Here is a 19,365-nt window from a genome sequence, read left to right as displayed (position 1 = left end):
ATTTTGGCATGCATATTGAAATATTTGAATGTTCAGTGCATGATTTCTTTTTCATTTTATTTTATTAATGGTTTTCTGTTAAGTTGAAAAGGCATATAATGCTCATTTACAGATTCTTGTTGACTGATTTCTCAGATTTGCCTTTGATATTGATCTTGATGCTCCAAAAGTTAGAGTTCCTCTCAGATCTAGTGGTTCAGACAGATGTGATAGTCATTTTCTTTTGGATTTTGGTCATTTTACAATGCACACTGCGGTATGTTTTTTTGAGATATGAGGTTTTGAGTTGTGCTTATGTTGCTTGGCGTTTTCTTAAATGATTAAGTTTTCTCACAGGAAAGCCAGTGTGATCAGCAGCGGCAGAATCTTTATTCTCGGTTTTACGTATCTGGACGAGATATCGCTGCTTTTTTTACGGACTGTGGCTCTGATTTCGGGAGCTGCAGCTTGGTGATGCCAGATTATGATAGTCAAATACTGAACTCCCCCATTACCGAAAAAGTTGAAAATGTCTATTCTCTAATTGATAGGTGTGGAATGGCAGTACTTGTTAATCAGGTTTGTTTGTTATATACTTATCCAAACTGCTCTGTAGTAATTTTTGGATGATGTTTTAATGAGCATAATTTGTTGTTATGATGTTTCTCTCTCTTTCTACTCAAGATTAAAGTGCCTCATCCTAGTTACCCATCCACTCTTATTTCCATTCAAGTGCCGAACCTTGGTGTTCACTTTTCATCAGAGAGATATTTCAGAATCATGGAACTGCTGAACATATTGTATAAGACTATGGAAACTTGTAGTGAGCCTCCAGCTGATAGTTTGCAATCCAAACTTGCTCCTTGGAGTCCTTCAGATCTTGCTTCTGATGGTAGAATCCTAGTTTGGAAGGTATTTCCAATTCTTTGTAAATTTACACATTAGACCATTACTTTAAGGTAATTTTTTATTTTAGTCAAGAATTCAAATAATGTTCATTTTACAGGGAATTGGCAACTCTGTTGCTACGTGGCATCCTTGTTTCCTAGTGCTTTCAGGATCGTATCTTTATGTATTTGAATCTGCAAAGTCCCAAAGTTACCAGCGATGCCTAAGGTTTTATATATCATTTTCACTTTTGTTTCTTGGACATTAACTCCAATGTTTCTTTATGGAAAAAAAAAAAAAACTTATTGAAGAGAAGAGTTTGCATGGAGTGTAAGCTATCATATGAAATAGAAAATGATACAATAATCTACCAAAAAAGAGAGAGAATTGAGCAAGGTTCCCCATTTGTATGCATGCAGAGAGAATTTAGCAGTGTAAACATCTAAGGAAAGGTTCCCTCCTTTTTGAAATAATAATCCTCTCCCATGAGTAGTCTTAGAGGTACTGAAGAATCCTCTCCACGAAAGGGTCATACATGAACTAACTAAATGTGCTAACAGCAAAGGCCAGATCAGGTTTAGTATGACTTGATTAGTCAATCATCCTACCAGTCGCTAATATCTTGCTTTGTCAACTGGAGGGGCTCTTCTCTTTTTTTCCCAATTTGTTATTTTGCTTGATAGGGGTGTTGGTGGTTTTCGACCCATGTTTTCCAGGCTCTTTCAAAAGATCAAGAACATACTTTTGTTGACAAATAAGAATACCCTGCTTGGAATCAGCTTCTTCAATTCCAAGAAATATACGAGCTTCCCAAGTTCTTTGATTTCAAATTCGGTAGTTAATCTTTTCTGCAAGAGGCATATCTCCACTGGATCATCATCGACTGTTATAATGATATAATTTATATAAACAAGAAGAACAATTAGTTTTTCCTTTTGGGAATGTTTGAGAAAAAAGGTATAATCTCCTTGACTATGCTTGTATGCCAACGACGTCATGACTTCGGTAAACCTTCCAAACCAAGTTTGGGTAGATTGTTTTAAGCCTTATAGGGCCTTCTTCAATCTACAGATTTTGTTTCCCCCAGTTATGGAGTCAAACCCTAGTGGAATCTCCATGTAGTCTTTCTCTTCCAATTCACCATTGGAGAATGCATTCTTCACATCTTATTATTCCTCACAGATTATGACAGTAATTCCTATTATTGCTCCACAGATATCACCTATGCTTCTTATGATTGAATCAATTTAGTCACTGATTAGGCTTTTTCAAATTCAGGAATGTTATTTATTTTTATTTTTTTCAGAAATGTATTACTATAAAGAAAATAAAACAAATAAATAAAATCAAAAAGAAAAAGGAAAAGGTTAAAGTATCTCCCTTTTTTAACAGAAATTTTTTCTGTTAAACGTCTCTGTAGTGTGATTCCTTAGTTAGCGCGTATGCGCCCCAATTCCCAGATTTAGAGTTTTGTTGTCCCCAGTAATAAACTATACTAGTCGAGTGAAGCTACTTCTGCGCAGGTGGAACACACACACTTGTTAAGCGTCAATCAGAATAGTAATAAAAGTAGAATGTAAAAGGAGAGATAATCAAACCATAATCTCAAAAACAGCAAAATACTGAAAATACTGAAGTCAAAATAAATGGTGAAGTGTGTGACAATTCACTTCGGTATATTTATTATTTGTGAAGGTAGGGATGCTGGAAAATTGGGACCATCTTGGGCGGGGAAACCATAGGGGGAGAGACCTTCTTAGCCTCTCAAATTGCTCTAGAACTATTTTACCGTTCAGTTTCTTGTATTTTCATTAAGTTTCCATCACTGTTTTTGTTATCTAATGCCATTTTGTAATGTTGTACTGTTTACACGTTTCTATATCAATATCAAACTTCCTTTACTTCTATGCAATCTTTCCCTGTGTTGGTTGATACCTATGATTATCCTATGCAAAGTGAATCATATTTTGGTTGATACCATTATAACATCTTGTATAGACTGAAGTCCACATCCCTTTTACAATGACGCCATCTTTTCCAACTTCTTGACTTGCCTTATAACTTTTATATGATTTTGCTGTGATTATAGCTTTTGGATGGAATTTTTTATTTGAAAATTAAAATTTTTGGTATTTTTGTAATTTGGTCTTTGGACTCTGCAGCATGGCTGGTAGGCAAGTCATTGATGTTCCCCCAACAAGTGTTGGTGGTTCCCCATTTTGTATTGCTGTAAGCACCAGGGGGGTGGACATTCAGAAGGTAGGCTAAACAAGTTCTACATTAATCTTGAAAGAAGCATGATGTTCTATTTTCTGAAATGATCAATTTATACCATTACTGTTCATAATGGAGTTTGGTTTTTATCGTTTGCATATCTTTGTCATGACTCGGTGTTATGTTTTTCATGTTTAGGATTTGGATGGCAATTGTTGTTGGTGATTGTTCATAAACTGTAGTTTTTGTAAGAAAAATGAAAATTGAGGAATCGAGAGTGAGTACAAGTAAAAAGTGGGCTAGCAGATTGTTTTTATAGAAACAACCATGCCATATCCTAGTTGGTCGGGCCAGCTACATTGATTACAAAAAAATTGACCGATAACATCTATGTTACCTACACTGCTTACAAAACATGGAACACCGGAAACCATGAACAAGTTAATGGTAGTTGGCTTGTGGTGAATAACATTTGCCCCATTGTTTCTGAACCTGAGCTGCACATTACACACATTTTTGGAGAAAGAGTTGTGTGAAGCCAACTAGCAACAAATTAACTCTGTTAAGTGCCACTGTCTAGACAAAAGGAACACATTTTTAGGGTATTTTAAATTTCTAAATTTTTTTATCAAGAAAGAATCGACGAGTGTTTGGAGAGTGGCTCAAAAAAAGGAAGAGTTAAGAAAAGATGAAACGAGAGACATTTAATGAAATCCTTGTCTTGAAACAACTTAGATTGTAGTCTATAGATGAAAAACAATGGTTGCAAAGATACTAGCGACCCTAATTACTTTAATGACATGATTTGGTTAGTCTATACAATGAATTTAGATGTTAACAAATATAGTCACTGTTTATATTATAACACTCCACCTCAAGCTGGAGCATATAAGTCATATGCAATTCTGCACCAGGCTTGTTACATACATAACTCAGTTGGAGACCTCCCAATGTCTTAGTGAAGAGATACACCGGTTGATTATTTGAGTGGACAAAGCTTACGATGATGTCTCTGGATGAGATTTTCTTTCTATTACAAAGTTATCAAGTGCGGATTACGGCTAACCCTGAAAAATACTATAGCGCTATAGTGAGATGTTTTGCGGAAATAGCGGAATAGATCAATAGAACCTAGAATTAGCTACTCTTATTAAAATATCATGAAGCTGGTCTTGTTTAAATGTCACAAAGCAATGTTCAATAAAGTCTATTTTTGCTAAGCCTAAAATTAAAAATATAATATACGTTTGCTTTAGCTTTCTAAAATTTGTCATGAGGCTGTTGTTGTTAAAATGTCACAAACAAAGACAGCTAAAAAAAAAAAAAAAAAACAGAGACTAAGCTTTGGGAAAAAACAGAGACTGGGCATAACATATCAGAGTTCAAACTCCAAAACTATGTTAAGAAAAAAACAGACGGGTAGAAAAAAAGAGAGAACAATTTACCAAAAAAGAAGAAGAAAAGAAAACAGAGAGAACCTAGAACAGAGAGTTATCGTCGGTAGTCAGTCATTGCTTGCCGTTCGCTATTTGCTGGAAGTGGAAGGGCTGGTCGCTGATGGTTTAACATAAGAGAGAGAGGGGGTTTTGCGTACGAGAGAGAGAATAGAGTCAGATTACAAATAAGGGTTAAAAGATAATTTAACCCTTAAAAAAAGACTATTGGGTCACTAAATGAAGGGCAAAAATGGAATTTTGAAGCCCTTTTCTGTAGTGGCGAAATCTCTTGTAGAAGTGTACACAACAACCACAAAAGAAACCAATGCGTTGCATAACGGTTTGTAGCTTTTGGTCTTTGCAACGTGCAACAAGAATGCGACACAACTTGGTTATCATAGACGACTGTCTTCTCCATAACCTCTCCAAATTGGAGCTTTGAGCAGTTATTTTAACCAAATGAGCTTGCATGTTGTTGAGGTCATGCATTGATACTTTGCATCAACGTTTCTTATCTTGCAATCCCATTTTGCTTCTTTCTTTTCTATAACATCAGGTTACCTTGATGAATTGATAGAACCTATATATGAACCATGTATTAGAGATATGAACCATGTATTAGTAGGGGTGCTTGCTTAATCAACATCTGAGTATCCAATAATTAGAGGGTAACCTTTATCTCCGTATACTAGGCCTTTTTTTCTAGGTCTTTATCACTTCATCCCAATGTTCTTCACAAGGTGAATATAGGAAATGACTTGCCACATTGATTGCTTAAGATATATATGGACAATTAACTTTGAGGTTTGCAGTTTCCTTATTAACCTTTTGCATCTTCCTAGATCCGAAAGTTTCTCCCTTTGATTTAGATTTTAGGAGTTTAGTATTTGGACTCATAGGAGTTTCAACTAGTTTTGCATTTAACATGCTAGTTTCCTCAACAATTTCCATGACATACTTCTTTCATTAAAATACGACATCTTTCGTTTGATTGTGTCATCTTTGTACCAATGAAGTATCGAAGTTTGCCAAGTTCTTTGGTTTGAAAGTGAAGACCAAGATATTGTCTTATCTGAATGATGCCTTGCTGATTGTTGTCGGTAATAACAATGTCACCAACGTATACAATCAACTAAATACATCCTTGAGCTGAATGGTAGTAGAAAACCGAGTGGACATCTTAACTCCTTTTCATATCAAATTGTTGAACTACAATACTAAATCGGCCAAATTAGCCCCGAGGAGATTGCTTAAAAGACCATATGATTTTGCGAACATGATAGACCATGCTAGCAGACTCCTCTTGAGCTGAAAATCTAATTGGTTGCTGCATATAAACTTCTTTTGCGTGATCATTTCGGAGGAAAGTTTTTTTAATATGCAGTTGAAGAAGGGGCTAGTGACGAATATCAGCCATTAATAGAGATAGGTTAACAAAAGCCATGTTTGCCATATAGGCAAACCTTAATTGCAAAAACCTTTTGATGGACATCGAAACTTGTGAAGTTATGACAAACCCCACGAAATTAATATGTATCATTGGAATAAAGAACTTTGGCCTATGGCCAAACAGATTCGTATGTGATGTGAGCATTGCAAAAATGTTTCAAAGAGGGATAAATAATGAACTTGATGTGTTAGATGTATTGAAAAGAGGTTGATAAGACGTCTTACATCGTTATATTTGTCGTATGTAGTGGTTATAGTCGTTCTATATAATAGAGCCTCCACTTTACTTATGATACATGTAAATAACCTATTCAACCCAAAAGCTTAAGCTGTTGGATGAGACTAACTTAATGGCTTTATACTTCTTTAACATGTCCCCTCACACAAGAGCTCACTGGGCTTGAAGAGTGGATAATGCATAGGCCCACCTACCTGTGCTAAGAAATTCCACAAGAGAAAGTGGGGGGCGGTGAGGATCGAACTCGTGACACCGAGGCTCTGATACCATGTAATTTAACTCAAAAACTTAAGCTGTTGGGTGAGACTATCTTAATGGTTTTATACTTTTCTAACAATACACTCAGATTTAAACATTATATCTGTTTTTCATTCATCGCCTCTCTTTTCAATGTTATTCATCATGATGATGTTGCATAATTAGGTGTCTGTTTCGATCCACCTTGTGGAATATTTTAAAATATAAGTGTATTTTAGGAAACAGTGATTTTATTCTTAAGAATTAATTAGGATCCTCTTGTTTGATTATGGTTAATCCATGTAATAATTTGCTTTCTTTTCTGTTATTATAGCTTTGTGTATATGTTGTAATCTCCCTTGGGAATAATAAATATGTTAAAGAAATATAAAACCATTAATGTGACTTTTACCTAACATCTTAAGCTTTTAGGTTAAATTGATTCTTTATATGATATTGGAGCCTTTGTGACCAAGCGGTTCACCACCGTCAATTATATTAAGAAATATTAATTAAAAAAATTGTGTAGTTTCTTAGCATAGGTAGGTGGGCTTGTGCGTTCATCCTTCAAGTTCAGAGGGCTCTTGTGTGAGGGGGCATGTTAGAGAAATATGAAACCATTAATGTAGTCTAAACATAATTAAGTTTTTAGGTTGAATTGATTCTTTACACAATTGAGTACACTTTATTTCACTTTTCACACACTTAGAGTGCTTAACGATAGCCAAAAAGTTAGCTTGGGTGAGGTGGTCCACGTCCACGTAGTTTTGCCTGGTAAGCCACATTTTGATATCCTAGGTGCTGTTATCTAACTTATCAATGGAGAGTGGGACACCAACATAGTTGGTGAAGATAGAGGCTTAAGCCTTTATGGTGTCCTTGGAACTGTCGTAGCTAGATCTAGTCATGGGTCACATTAGTGGTAATTGAGAAAGAGAACTGGACAGAAGGTGCCAGAGAAGTTACAATAAAGGCGATGCAGGGTGAACAAGGAAGATTTGAGGAGAGGGGAGCTCAGCGAGCAATGTGGAACAGGTTGTGATCTAAAACAATGGGCCATGGGCTGCCACATGCGACGGAGGTGGCATGCGTGTGGGGGCTTGCTGCTACCATTGGGCGTGAAATCACCATGGCGGATTGAGGCTGGAGCCATGTTGGGATGTCAGTGGAGAAAAATTTCTGGGTGTTGGAAGGATGATGTGGCAATGAAGACCAGAAATCAGAGTGGAAACACAGTTTGGGGGCAAAAATATTCACCAATGAGTAGTAGGTGAGGCTACATTAATGATTTTATATTTCTTTAACACGAGAGCCCATTGGGTTTGAAGGATGAATGATGCATTAAGCCCAACCTCTTTGTACTTGAAACTCCATAATATTTAATTATTTTTATTAACAGATGTAGGGCAATGGGGATCGAACTCATCACCACTTAGTCATATTGGCTTTGAAACCATGTAAAAAACCAACTCAACCCAAAAGTTTAAGCTATTAAGTGAAGGCTTTTTTAATGGTTTTATTTTCTCTCACTCCCTCCCTCATACGAGAGCCAATTGGGCTTAAAGAGCGGATGATGTATCAGGCCTAGCCTATCTGTGCTAAGAAACTCCACAATATTTAATTATTTTTATTAATAGAATGGGGGCGGTAAGGATCAAACTCATGATCACTTAGTCACATCGGCTCTGATTCCAACTTGAAAGGAGAGAAACTGACAAATATTATTGATTCTAAAAAAAACATGTACAAAAGGAATACAATATATATAAAGATACTAACGAGCCTAGAGGAATAAACTCAAATACCAAAAAATAAGGAAACATAATCTGGCTAGTAGAAGAAATAAATAATTACATAATCTGACTAATAAATGAAACAAATAATAATAGATATCTTCCATATTTACAACAGGTCCATCGGGTAAGCAGGAACTAGGACTGGACTGCCTCTCATTTGTCTCCAAGCAGCTGAGAGAGCAATTGACATACTTTGTTCACTCTATAACTGATTTCAGGTCTTGTGATGGCAGCAAATTGAAGTGCTCCAGCAATAGACCTGTATTGAGTAGGATCCAAGACATAATCAGGTCCAAATTTTGTTAGTTTACAAAGATACTAGATACCCTAATTACTGTTTTCTTAGACTATACAATAAATATAGACGTTAATGAACCTAGGCACTGTTTAGATTACCAAAATGAAGAAAGACTGACAAGAGAACACTTCAGGAGAGTCTATAGACCGCAATCTGCATGTATGAAAATCCAAGACAGGAAATGATGGGAAGAGATAAAGCTTTTGACATGCCTCTGTCACGTCTCCAACTTAACTGGCAAATTCACCTAGGTTTATTTTTACATTTTTTGCCGAGGATAGTTAACTTTGTGCTGTAGCTGTGGGATCATGCTTCTTTTTTATATTGATGATTTATGAACATATATCTATATTTTGGAAGATATCTTATCTGTACTTGTAGTTTGCTTCTCTTCTCTTTTATAAATTTTTTTTTTCTAGGCTAAAATGTTTACTTTATGATAAGGAGGATTTTTTATGCTTTGATTGCTTGTTTCAGTTTTTGAATGCCAATTTATAAGTAGGGGCACAAAAAAAAAAAAAATTCTGTAAAGCTGCTAGAAAATTACTATGGGTAATGCATTAGCAATGTTATTTTTGGTTAGCTTGCTCGTGTTTTCTCACTGAAAATATGTATACCTTGCAGGCTCTGGAATCTTCTAGTACCTGGATCTTAGATTTTCGAGAGGAAGAGAAGGCTAGCTGGTCTAAAGGACTTATTCAAGCTACATATCAAGCTTCTGTATGGCATCCTGAATCTGCTTTTTTCTCATGCTTTTTGTTATGTAAAAGTTTTATTTCCTTGATCTTTAAAGTTTATTTAATAAAGGTATTTACATGCTGTATGTAGGCCCCCCCATCAGTTGATGTGCTAGGTGACTCAAAGGGTGCTACTGCTTCCTACAATGTTCTTAATACAACAAATCCAAAAACAGCTGACATTGTTATAAATGGGTCATTGGTGGAATTCAAGCTGTTTATATATGGAAAGGTCAGATGCATTTCTTTTAAGGCTTTGTCTTGCACAAGCATGAGAAATGAGGTGTGTAATGCATAGAGATATATATATTTTCTTCAGACATACTCTCATTCAGGCACATCATTAACGTTATGTTTCTTTTTGTCACGTTTCCCTAACAATTCGTGTCCAATTTGTCCAAATATCAGATTGCTAAGAGTCTCTTGTTGAACTTATTTGTGTTTTCTAGTACTTGGATTATTTGCTTAGGTTCAAAGTTGAGGATATGTTTTTGTTCAAATCCATTGAGACTTATATTTATTTTAATGTTTGTGTAGGATGGAGACAACATTGATGGAAAACTTGATGAGTCTCTAATTCTTGAAGTTGTTGCGGATGGGGGAAAGGTTTGTTCATACAAGCTTCTACGTTTTGTATTATTCTTGAATTGGAATGGCCCTAGATTGATCAATTCTTTCAATAGTCATGTTATGCACTGTTGTCATTTTCTATAGGTATGCGGATAGGTATCCCTAGGTTGTAGTGACGTTGCATGTTTAATTGCTCCAAAAGTAGTTTTTAGGAACTTGTATTATTTTTGTTGAAATTATAGGGATTCAGATAAAGAAGGAAAAGAGAGGAAAGAAATACTCAGAATAATAATATTATATTGATGTTGGCATGTAATCATATTTTATGATGTGATACAAAATTTAAATCAGTAACCCTATTTATATTAAATCTGGATTGCTAATCCTAATTAAATATAGAAACTAATCATCAAATATAATAAAATGTTAAAACCACTCCTAAGAGATAATCTAAGATATTCTAAGATACTGAAATTATATTATTAAATATTTGTTAGATATTCTAACACTCTCCCTCATGTTAAAGCTTATCAAACCGTAAGATTGTTACAGAAGAACTCTCTACAAAAGAAAAGAATAATAAAAATTTGGGTTCCACAAAAATATGGATGGAAAGGTAACTCAGGGTCGTTGAAGATGTCAGAGAGTTGAGCAATGCTAGAATGATCATCAACCTCAAAAGCTAGTTGGGATGTTGCCCAACCAATAAAGAAGAGACATAACTGGAATGATTGTAGGTAGAAATTTTGTATCACGCAATTATTGGCAACAAGTGCTAAAGTTTTGCCTCGAAGATCATTAAGAACAACATTTTGAAGCTTCAAATAATAGGAAAAAAAAATTTGAAACTAAAATTGAAATTGGAGACAGACAGCGAGATAAAAACAAGGGTGAAATTGCATGTGTCTGGAATAGGGGCAAAAACACTTCGTTTTTCTCCACCCCAATGCTATGCTAGCCTTGGAAAAGAGCCAATTGAGCAAACAAGAGCCGGGGATGGTCGGAGAAGACTTGGGTAAAGTGAACACTACTATATGACTTTCTCTGCAACAAATGTAGGGGACATAGTTCACGACAATGTTGAATCAAAGGGAATTAGTTTTGCTTGAAGACATTTTTTGGGCTAAAATAGATGCTGGGTAAATCACAAGACTAAAGAATTCAAAGGTTTGTGACATTGAGCAACAAGATAACATCCTGCAATGGGAATGGGATTGCAAATTGCTAGAGCAGAATGAGGAGCCGATAAAGAAACTAGCACTGTAGGCATGACAACTGTAGCTGGGATGGTGTCACAGGAACAATGCTCACTAAAAAAAAATTTAAGGTGGGTATCAATGACAGACTACCTAAGCAGTGCTGGTTGGACTTTTTGACGCCTTAAATAGGACAAGGGAATGTTGACTGACATAATGGCATTGGCATCGAGTGAGCGAGTGTCGGGAGGGCGGCATGTAAAATACTTTCCTTGACTGGACAAGCTGTGTGTGACGGTGATTTTGCTGACGACACTTAGTGCGATGGCTAGATTGCTCAATCACTTTAACTAGTGAAGGTTTTTGGATAGGAGATCCAACCTTGAGATGATATTAGCCAATGAATCTTATTGATAAAGGTGAATCAAATGGGGATCCATAACCTCTGTACACACTATGTTTGTAATGGAAACAGGAAATTACAATTGCAATTGTTTTTGCAGGCCAAAAATGGGGACATAATCTTATGGGTAGACATTTTAAGGTGAAAACTGATAAAAAAGCCTGAGGGTTCTAATAGTGCAGTTTGTTTTAGAGGAGGAACAACATAAATGGACATCTAAATTATTAGGCTTTGATTTTGAGATGATATACTATCCTGGCAGGGAAAACAAGGTGGTCAATATGGTCGATGAAGTTCTCACAGGTAAACTTAATTAATTTGTCAGAATTAGAAGATGAGATTCAATCTGATCAAAGCAAGGTAGTCAAAATCGAGACCTTACTTAAGATCAAAAGGGGTTGGCAAAATTGTAAATCGTGGGATCGACACAGATCGCAAAAATCTTACATTTGTAATTTTAACTATAAAAAGTAATATTTATATGGATAAATATACATGATATAAGATCAACGTGCAAAAAGAAAAATGATATTTGATTGTTCTCTAGAAATGTAAAGGAAGGATAATTGCTTAAGAGGAAAAAACAATAACTTCAAAAAAAAAAAGGGTAGAACGATGGAGAGTGCAATGGGAAAGAGGGGCCCATTAGATAAAAGGTTATAAAATTACCATAAAAACAAAATATTTTGTATTCTTATTAGGTTTTTTGTTGTTGTTGATAATATTCTTATTAGGTTCTTTACATAGGCTATTACTATGCAAACATGTCCCGTAACTGGAACTCAAAAATTCTTTTATCTTAATTTTTTACTTTTCAGCTACCCACTCTCCCTGTGTACGTCAACAAAAAATTGTTCTTTTTCTCTAGGAAAATTTCATTTGTCTCTTGAATTCCCTCTTTACTTTTACACTCTATGACGTTCCAAATTTTATCTCTTGAATTTGAAAGTTCTTCACCATTTTCTCTCTATCTTTTACTCTCTATTGGCACAAGAAACCCTCAGAGCAAAAGGGGAAGGTTCAGCCAGTTTGGAAACGAAATTTGCTGTCAAAAATGAGTGAGTTTTTCTTAAAAGAATTGATCTTTTTTGAATCATCCGGCACGGTTAGATCTTGCAATCCTGTCGTTTTTGCAATTTTACACGGAGATCCACAACCATCTTGTTTGAAAGCGATTATGTGGACGATTTAGATAGGTTATGGAGGCAAAAATAGTGAAATCGTTTAATTCTGCGATTTGGATCGCGATCTTGACTACCATGTTCGGGCATGGCCAGCTCCTATAGTGTGACGGGCGGTGTGTACAAGGCCCGGGAACGAATTCACCGCCGTATGGCTGACCGGCGATTACTAGCGATTCCGGCTTCATGCAGGCGAGTTGCAGCCTACAATCCGAACTGAGGACGGGTTTTTGGAGTTAGCTCCCCCTCGCGGGATCGCGATCCTTTGTCCCAGCCATTGTAGCACATGTGTCGCCCAGGGCATAAGGGGCATGATGACTTGACGCTTAAAGGGGGTAATGCAACATTTGTTGTGTGACTTAAAATCCCATGAAGGGTTTCAATTTGGTGGAGGAAGATTATTATATCAGGGAAGAGTGGTTTTACCAAAAAATTTCGAGTTTATTATATTAGTCATGAAGGAGTTTCATGATTCTCTTATGGGAGGTCATTTAAGAGTTCTTAGGACTTACAAGAGGACCATGGGTTTACTTTATTGGGAGGGGATTAAAAGATATATTAAGGAATATGTGATCGCTTGCCATGACTGTCAACTGCATAAAATCCAAAATTTGTCGCCAGCTAGGTTGTTGAAACCCTCTGCCCATACCTTCTAAAATACGGACAGATATTTCTATGAATTTTGTGGGTGGGGATTGCCTAAAGCTTGTGGGGTGGATATTATTTTTGTAGTATTGGATAGAATGAATAAATATGCCCATTTTATTGTTTTATGTCATCCTAGTTCAGCCAAACACATTGCGGATATATTCATTGTTGTAAATAGAGTAGTATAGAGTTGTTTAGTGTGAGGGACGAAGTCCCACATAATTATATCTCTTTGTAATTCCTTTTCATTTAGTCATATAATAGACCCTCCGCTGTATAGTTGAAACACGTGGATTTCAGTATATGCCTCTTGGGTCCTGATATTCAACATAAAGAGAAAAACTCTAATCCGTGTCTTTTCAGTGGACCCACTATACACTGTGTACAATTTTTTTTTCCAGAAACTGTCACGTCCGTTAGTTTTCGGCCTCAGTCCTTCTCGGGCAATCATCCAAGATCCTTTGAGAGGCGTTGATCACCATTGATTGACGACTTTTCCAATGTTCACTAGCGACCATTCTGTCGTTCACCGGCGAATTTTCTTGCACATATCTATCTCTCCAACATGCCCAATGAGCTTTATCATCTTTCTAGCTCTTCTCATGCTTGCTTAGTCCAAGATTTTTCGCTTATTATGCTCTCTCAACTTGTTCATCCTAGTCTTGGCGAGCTCCAAAAGATGGTTCCTCGCCTATCCAATTTGTCTACTTTTCCATGTGAGTCATGTCATTTAGGGAATCATATCTGTAGTTCTTTCCTCGGAAAAGTCAATTTTCATCCTTTATCTCCCTTTTGTTTGGTCTATTCTGATATTTGGGGCCCAAAGTTGTAATGAGTTCACCATGGGGTTTAGATAATTTGTCACATTTATTTATGTTTATTCTCGGTGCGCTTGGTTATTTTTAATGAAAATCAGTTTGAGTTGTTTTCCATATTTCAATTGTTTATCATGAGTTGTTTTCATACTAGATTCGGTGTTCCTATCCACACTTTTGGGAATTGGTACTGGGAGAATCCCGGAGGCTCTGTTGTTTGCTCTGGATTAGAATCTGTATTTCCTTCGTCTGTATTTTTCCATTGCTGCTGTAATTTCCTGTGTGTCCATTACAAATGTATTGTGTACTAATGTTGTGGATCCCCGTATGAGTCGCCTTTATCAATAGGATTCCAGAAACTTCTTTTATCTTTTTTTCAATCTTATCAGATTCCAAAGAAGATGGTGGTAGCAGTTGGCAGAAAAGCCCACTACCATAGATGAATCAGAGAGAATGGGTTACCAAAATTTGTCACTGCCATTGGGAAGGCAAAATATGTTTATTGGAAATTAAGATTTGCTGATGTAAATATATCAAACAGAACAGTTCCAAAGTAAAGGAAACTCGGGACAAGTCAAAGAGGATGGTACCACTTTAATACCATATTGAAATTATAGGGATTTAGGTAAAGGATATTATGAGATATTTTTTCAGGAGTTAGAGATTGGGTGATTTGTTTTACACCTTGGAAGGAAGATGGTCTGGATATTTGCAGTCTGATGTGTGAAAAGTTTTATTTCGATAGTTGATGCCTGAGTATTTTCCTTTTCGATACAAGATAAGAATATATAGTGCTTATTTGCTGCTGACTCCTGGACATAAAGTTCTGTTTCTTTATATGTGTAACGTGTGGTTTATAAATTTGAAACAGCTGTATATGTATTTATACTTTGCCCTTATGAATTTTGTTGTGTTTTACAAATATTGACCTTGTAAATTGGAGTTAGAAACTTTAATGACGTTATGGTATTTATGCTGTTCTTTGGCAACATTGGTGGGAGTGAAATGCATTTAATTTATTGGAATTTTGCAAGTAAAATATTCTTCTGAGCATAAACAAGGAGAGGCTGAGGCTCCAAATCTTCTGTGTTTAAGATTCTTGACAAAATTATTATTGAGATGCACGACTATTGTAAAGTCGATAAGATAGGAATTGGCTGCTGCTGTAAAAATGAGAGATAGTAAAGATGGATAATATCAGCCTCAGAAAAGCAGTCTTCCCGACGCAGAATTAATTTCCAGGCTATATTGGTTCTGTTTTTGAAACAAAGTAACAAACATGTGATGAAAGAAAAATATTTTGTGAACCAAATTTACAAGTTCATTGTGTTATTTAGCTATTGCTTTTTGCCAACAACATGATTTCAATTTAGTAGTAAATTCATATTTAACATCTGTGTAACTTTGGCTAAGTTACCAATGCAACTGTGGTTGCTGTTTTGTTTCACAGGTGCATGTCATTCTTGCAGATGGTGACCTGACAGTGAAGATGAAATTGCATTCTTTAAAAATTAAGGATGAACTTCAGGGTCGTTTATCTGCAGCTCCACGTTATCTAGCTGTTTCAATCTTGAAAAATGAAACTGCATCTTCTTCCTCTGGCTCATTTGCTTCCCATGGGAAGGATGTATCTCTTGGATTTCCTGATGATGATGATAGCTTTATGGATGCATTATCTGAATTCATTTCTCAAGCAGATGGAGGACATTATTTACATAATATGGATTTGGATCAGCAAGGTTTGATGGGGATTGCTTCTGATCTTGTGTCTTTTGAAAGCTTAATGCATGAAAAGGAAATTGAAAAGGGAAAGGGCAATCCTCATGAAGTATATTATGAGGCAGAGGGAAGTGATACTTCAAATTTTGTATCTGTCTCCTTCTCAACAAGGAGTTCTGGCTCACCTGATTATGATGGTATAGACACACAGGTAATTAATCTGAGGATTGTCAACAATGAATTGGCGTATGTGACCTGCTCTCATGTGTTATGATTTAATGATGTATTTACATTTCTTATTGTTAATGCCCAGATGTGTGTTCGTATGTCCAAACTGGAATTCTTTTGCAACCGACCCACTATTGTTGCTTTGATAAGTTTTGGCTTGGATATAAGCTCTGGAAATAAAGTGACAAATCATACAGACATTTCGGCAAATTCTGCAGATAGACCTTTGGTGAAGGAGAGGACTGATGAAAAGGGGCGCGTTAGAGGATTGTTAGGATTTGGTAAAGAACGTGTAGTATTTTATTTAAACATGAATGTCGACAATGTAACTATTTTTCTTAACAAGGAGGATGGTTCTCAACTTGCTACGTTAGTACAAGAAAGTTTCCTAATGGATCTCAAGGTAACGGCATACTTTCTTTTAGCTGGTCTAGAGCCTTCTTTTAACTTTCGTTTCTGACTCTCTGTATGGTATTGGTTCCTATCTATTTCTAAATTATTCTTTTTCGTTTTCTTCTGTTATAAAAAGCACTGTTGCTTTGTATTATTTGCTTCATTTGTGTACAAACTCTGAAATTCAATATTTTTCTTATCAAGGTTCACCCAAGTTCTATTTCCATTGATGGAACATTAGGCAACTTTAGACTCTGTGATACATCCCTTGGAACAAATGAATGTTGGGATTGGCTTTGTGACTTACGTAATCCTGGTGTTGACTCCCTTATAAAGGTGTGTTTTTCTTTTTCTGTTGACCAACCTTTTAGAGACTCCTTCCGTGTTTATTTTATTAATTTCAGTTTTTTTTTATTACAGAATCTTCGCTGTTGTAAGTTGTAACAGATTGTTTTACCTGTGTACTGCTTGAATTATTTTTTGTTTCAAATATCACTTAATTTTTCGATTTGATTGACAAATATAGAGTTCAGCACATGCATAACTTCTTTTCAATTTAGAAAAGTTTATAGTATATATAAGTTATCTGCAGTAAGCCTAATACGACGTTGTTTTGAGCGGAAATCATGGTGTTTTTGTAATTTTAATTTATTTCAGAGTTATAATAGTCTCTATATTTATTGTGAGATGTAAGACAAGGTTTTCTGATATGATACTATTTGATTTACACTGAAAAGGTATATTTATACAAGAGTAACTGAGAAAAACGGAAACAAATTGAAATCCCAATTAAAAGAAAAAAATAAATCTCTAATTAATAGGCAATAAATCAGGGATATGATTGCATCCCAAATAAAAACGGAAAGATTCTAATCTTGATTTTCTACACTCCCCCTCAAGTTGAGAGGTATATGTTGACCATTCTCAACTTGCCAATCAGGTCTTCAAAGGCTGGCCGGTGTAGGCCCTTAGTGAGGATATCTGCAATATGGTCTTTGGTAGGAATATACATCATACATACACTTCCATCATCTAGTTTTTCTTTGATAAAGTGACGATCAACCTCCACATATTTTGTTCTGTCATGGTGAACTGGATTTTGAGCAATACTGACAGCAACCTTATTATCATAATACACTCTGACAGGTAGGGAAAAAGATATCTTCAATTCCTCAAGGAGTCTTCTTAACCAAATTCCTTCACAAATACCATGGGCTAGAGCCCGAAATTCTGCTTCTGCATTGCTCCGGGCAACAACTGTTTGTTTCTTACTTCTCCTGGTCACAAGATTTCCCCAGATATAGGTGCAATATCCTGAAGTGGATCTTCGGTCCAATGCAGAGCCAACCCAATCTGCATTTGTATATATTTCAATCATCCTCTTGTGTCCCCTTTTAAAGAACAATCCTCGACCAGGGGTGTTTTTGAGGTACTTCAGAATTCTATAAACTGACTCAGGTGTTTTTCCTTAGGAGAATGCATGAATTGACTAACCATGCTAACGACAAATGCAATATTAGGCCGAGTGTGAGATAAGTAGATCAACTTCCCCACCAATCGCTGATACTGCTCTTTGTCAACTTCTTTCCCATCTTCAATTCCTAATTTAATATTGGGTTCAACTGGAGTCTCTACTGCCTTGCACCCAAGCATTCCTGTTTCTTGTAACAGGTCTAGAATATATTTCTTCTGAGTTAAAGAAATTCCTGCCTTACTTCGAGCAACTTCCATGCCCAGGAAATATTTGAGAGATCCATGATCTATCAGTTCAAATTGATTAGCTAAACATTTCTTCAAAGAGCTTATCTCCTCACAATCATTACCGGTGACAATTATGTCATCAACATAAACAATGAGAATAGCAATTTTACCACCATTAGAGTGTTTTAAAAATAAAGTGTGATCAGTCTGAGCTTGGAGGAATCCTCTTCCCTTAACAGCTTGAGTAAACTTCTCAAACCACTCTCTAGGGGATTGTTTAAGACCATAGAGAGACTTCTTCAACTTGCATACTGAACCGTCTCCTTTTTCAAAACCAGGTGGTGGATCCATATAAACTTCATGTAGATCACCGTTCAAGAAGGCATTCTTTACATCTAATTGTTGCAAGGGCCAACCAAGATTTGCAGCAAGTGATAAAAGAACTCGAATAGTGTTAAGCTTAGCAACAGGGGCAAATGTCTCCTGATAGTCTATCCGATGAGTCTGAGTAAATCCCTTAGCAACCAGTCTGGCCTTATACTTGTTGATGTTGTTATCTGCATTAAACTTTATTGTGAACACCCACATGCAACCCACTGTTTTCTTTCCTCTGGGTAATGCTACAGACTCCCAAGTTCCATTTTTGTTGAGCGCATCCATTTCTTCAAAGACTGCATTCCTCCATTTTGGATCATCAAGTGTTTCTTGGATATTTTTTGATATTTTTGTACTGTCTAACATAGTGTTGAAAGCACGAAAACCTGGGGACAACTTTTCATCTGTGATATGATGAAAAATAAGATGAGCAGTACAAGATCTAGTACCTTTTCGGAGAGCAATAGGCACATCTAGGTTGGCTGTATCAGTGTTGCTGGAACTAAGACTCGAGTCAGAATCCTGATAGTCTAGAGGCTCTTGAGGTGGTTCTCGCCTGCTGTAAAATTTTACCCATTTACCAGGAGGATCTCCATTATCTGAATGTAACACTCCCAAATTTCTAACAATTTTAACAACAATAAAATATTCCTATAATAGAGAAAATTTTAAAATAAATAAAAAATAAATAACATTTAACTATTTATTAAGATCTTATATCTATTGCGGAAGCTAATCTAAAACTAATTTGGGGAAATGTTACCGTCGCTCCTGTACAGGGACAAGTGCAAGACTCTTTATTACATTCACAAATATTACAATAAAATCAGAAATATGTCTTATACATAAAATTTAGGATTAGCA

At 36.0% G+C, this 19,365-nt stretch overlaps 1 protein-coding gene across 2 annotated transcripts in view; it reads left to right on the top strand.

The window, feature by feature from the left end:
* The window catches only part of LOC133304277 (uncharacterized), an 87,773-nt gene that overhangs the window by 26,291 nt on the left and 42,117 nt on the right, over window positions 1–19,365 (top strand). For both annotated transcript variants that reach the window (XM_061504286.1, XM_061504285.1), the window contains exons 18-28: window positions 136–256; window positions 337–558; window positions 664–891; window positions 986–1,095; window positions 3,030–3,126; window positions 9,160–9,255; window positions 9,364–9,511; window positions 9,817–9,878; window positions 15,536–16,015; window positions 16,118–16,435; window positions 16,630–16,761. In XM_061504286.1, the coding sequence (XP_061360270.1) occupies window positions 136–256; window positions 337–558; window positions 664–891; window positions 986–1,095; window positions 3,030–3,126; window positions 9,160–9,255; window positions 9,364–9,511; window positions 9,817–9,878; window positions 15,536–16,015; window positions 16,118–16,435; window positions 16,630–16,761 (2,014 nt within the window). The remainder of the gene's footprint in view (window positions 1–135; window positions 257–336; window positions 559–663; window positions 892–985; window positions 1,096–3,029; window positions 3,127–9,159; window positions 9,256–9,363; window positions 9,512–9,816; window positions 9,879–15,535; window positions 16,016–16,117; window positions 16,436–16,629; window positions 16,762–19,365) is intronic.

Source organism: Gastrolobium bilobum, unplaced genomic scaffold (genome assembly GCF_033153095.1).
Source record: "Gastrolobium bilobum isolate Gb01-03AN ecotype WA unplaced genomic scaffold, APGP_CSIRO_Gbil_v1 utg15463, whole genome shotgun sequence".
NCBI classification, from domain to species: domain Eukaryota; kingdom Viridiplantae; phylum Streptophyta; class Magnoliopsida; order Fabales; family Fabaceae; genus Gastrolobium; species Gastrolobium bilobum.
The sequence above is the reverse complement of the archived record's forward strand: the minus strand, read 5'-3'. Positions and strand labels throughout refer to the sequence as shown.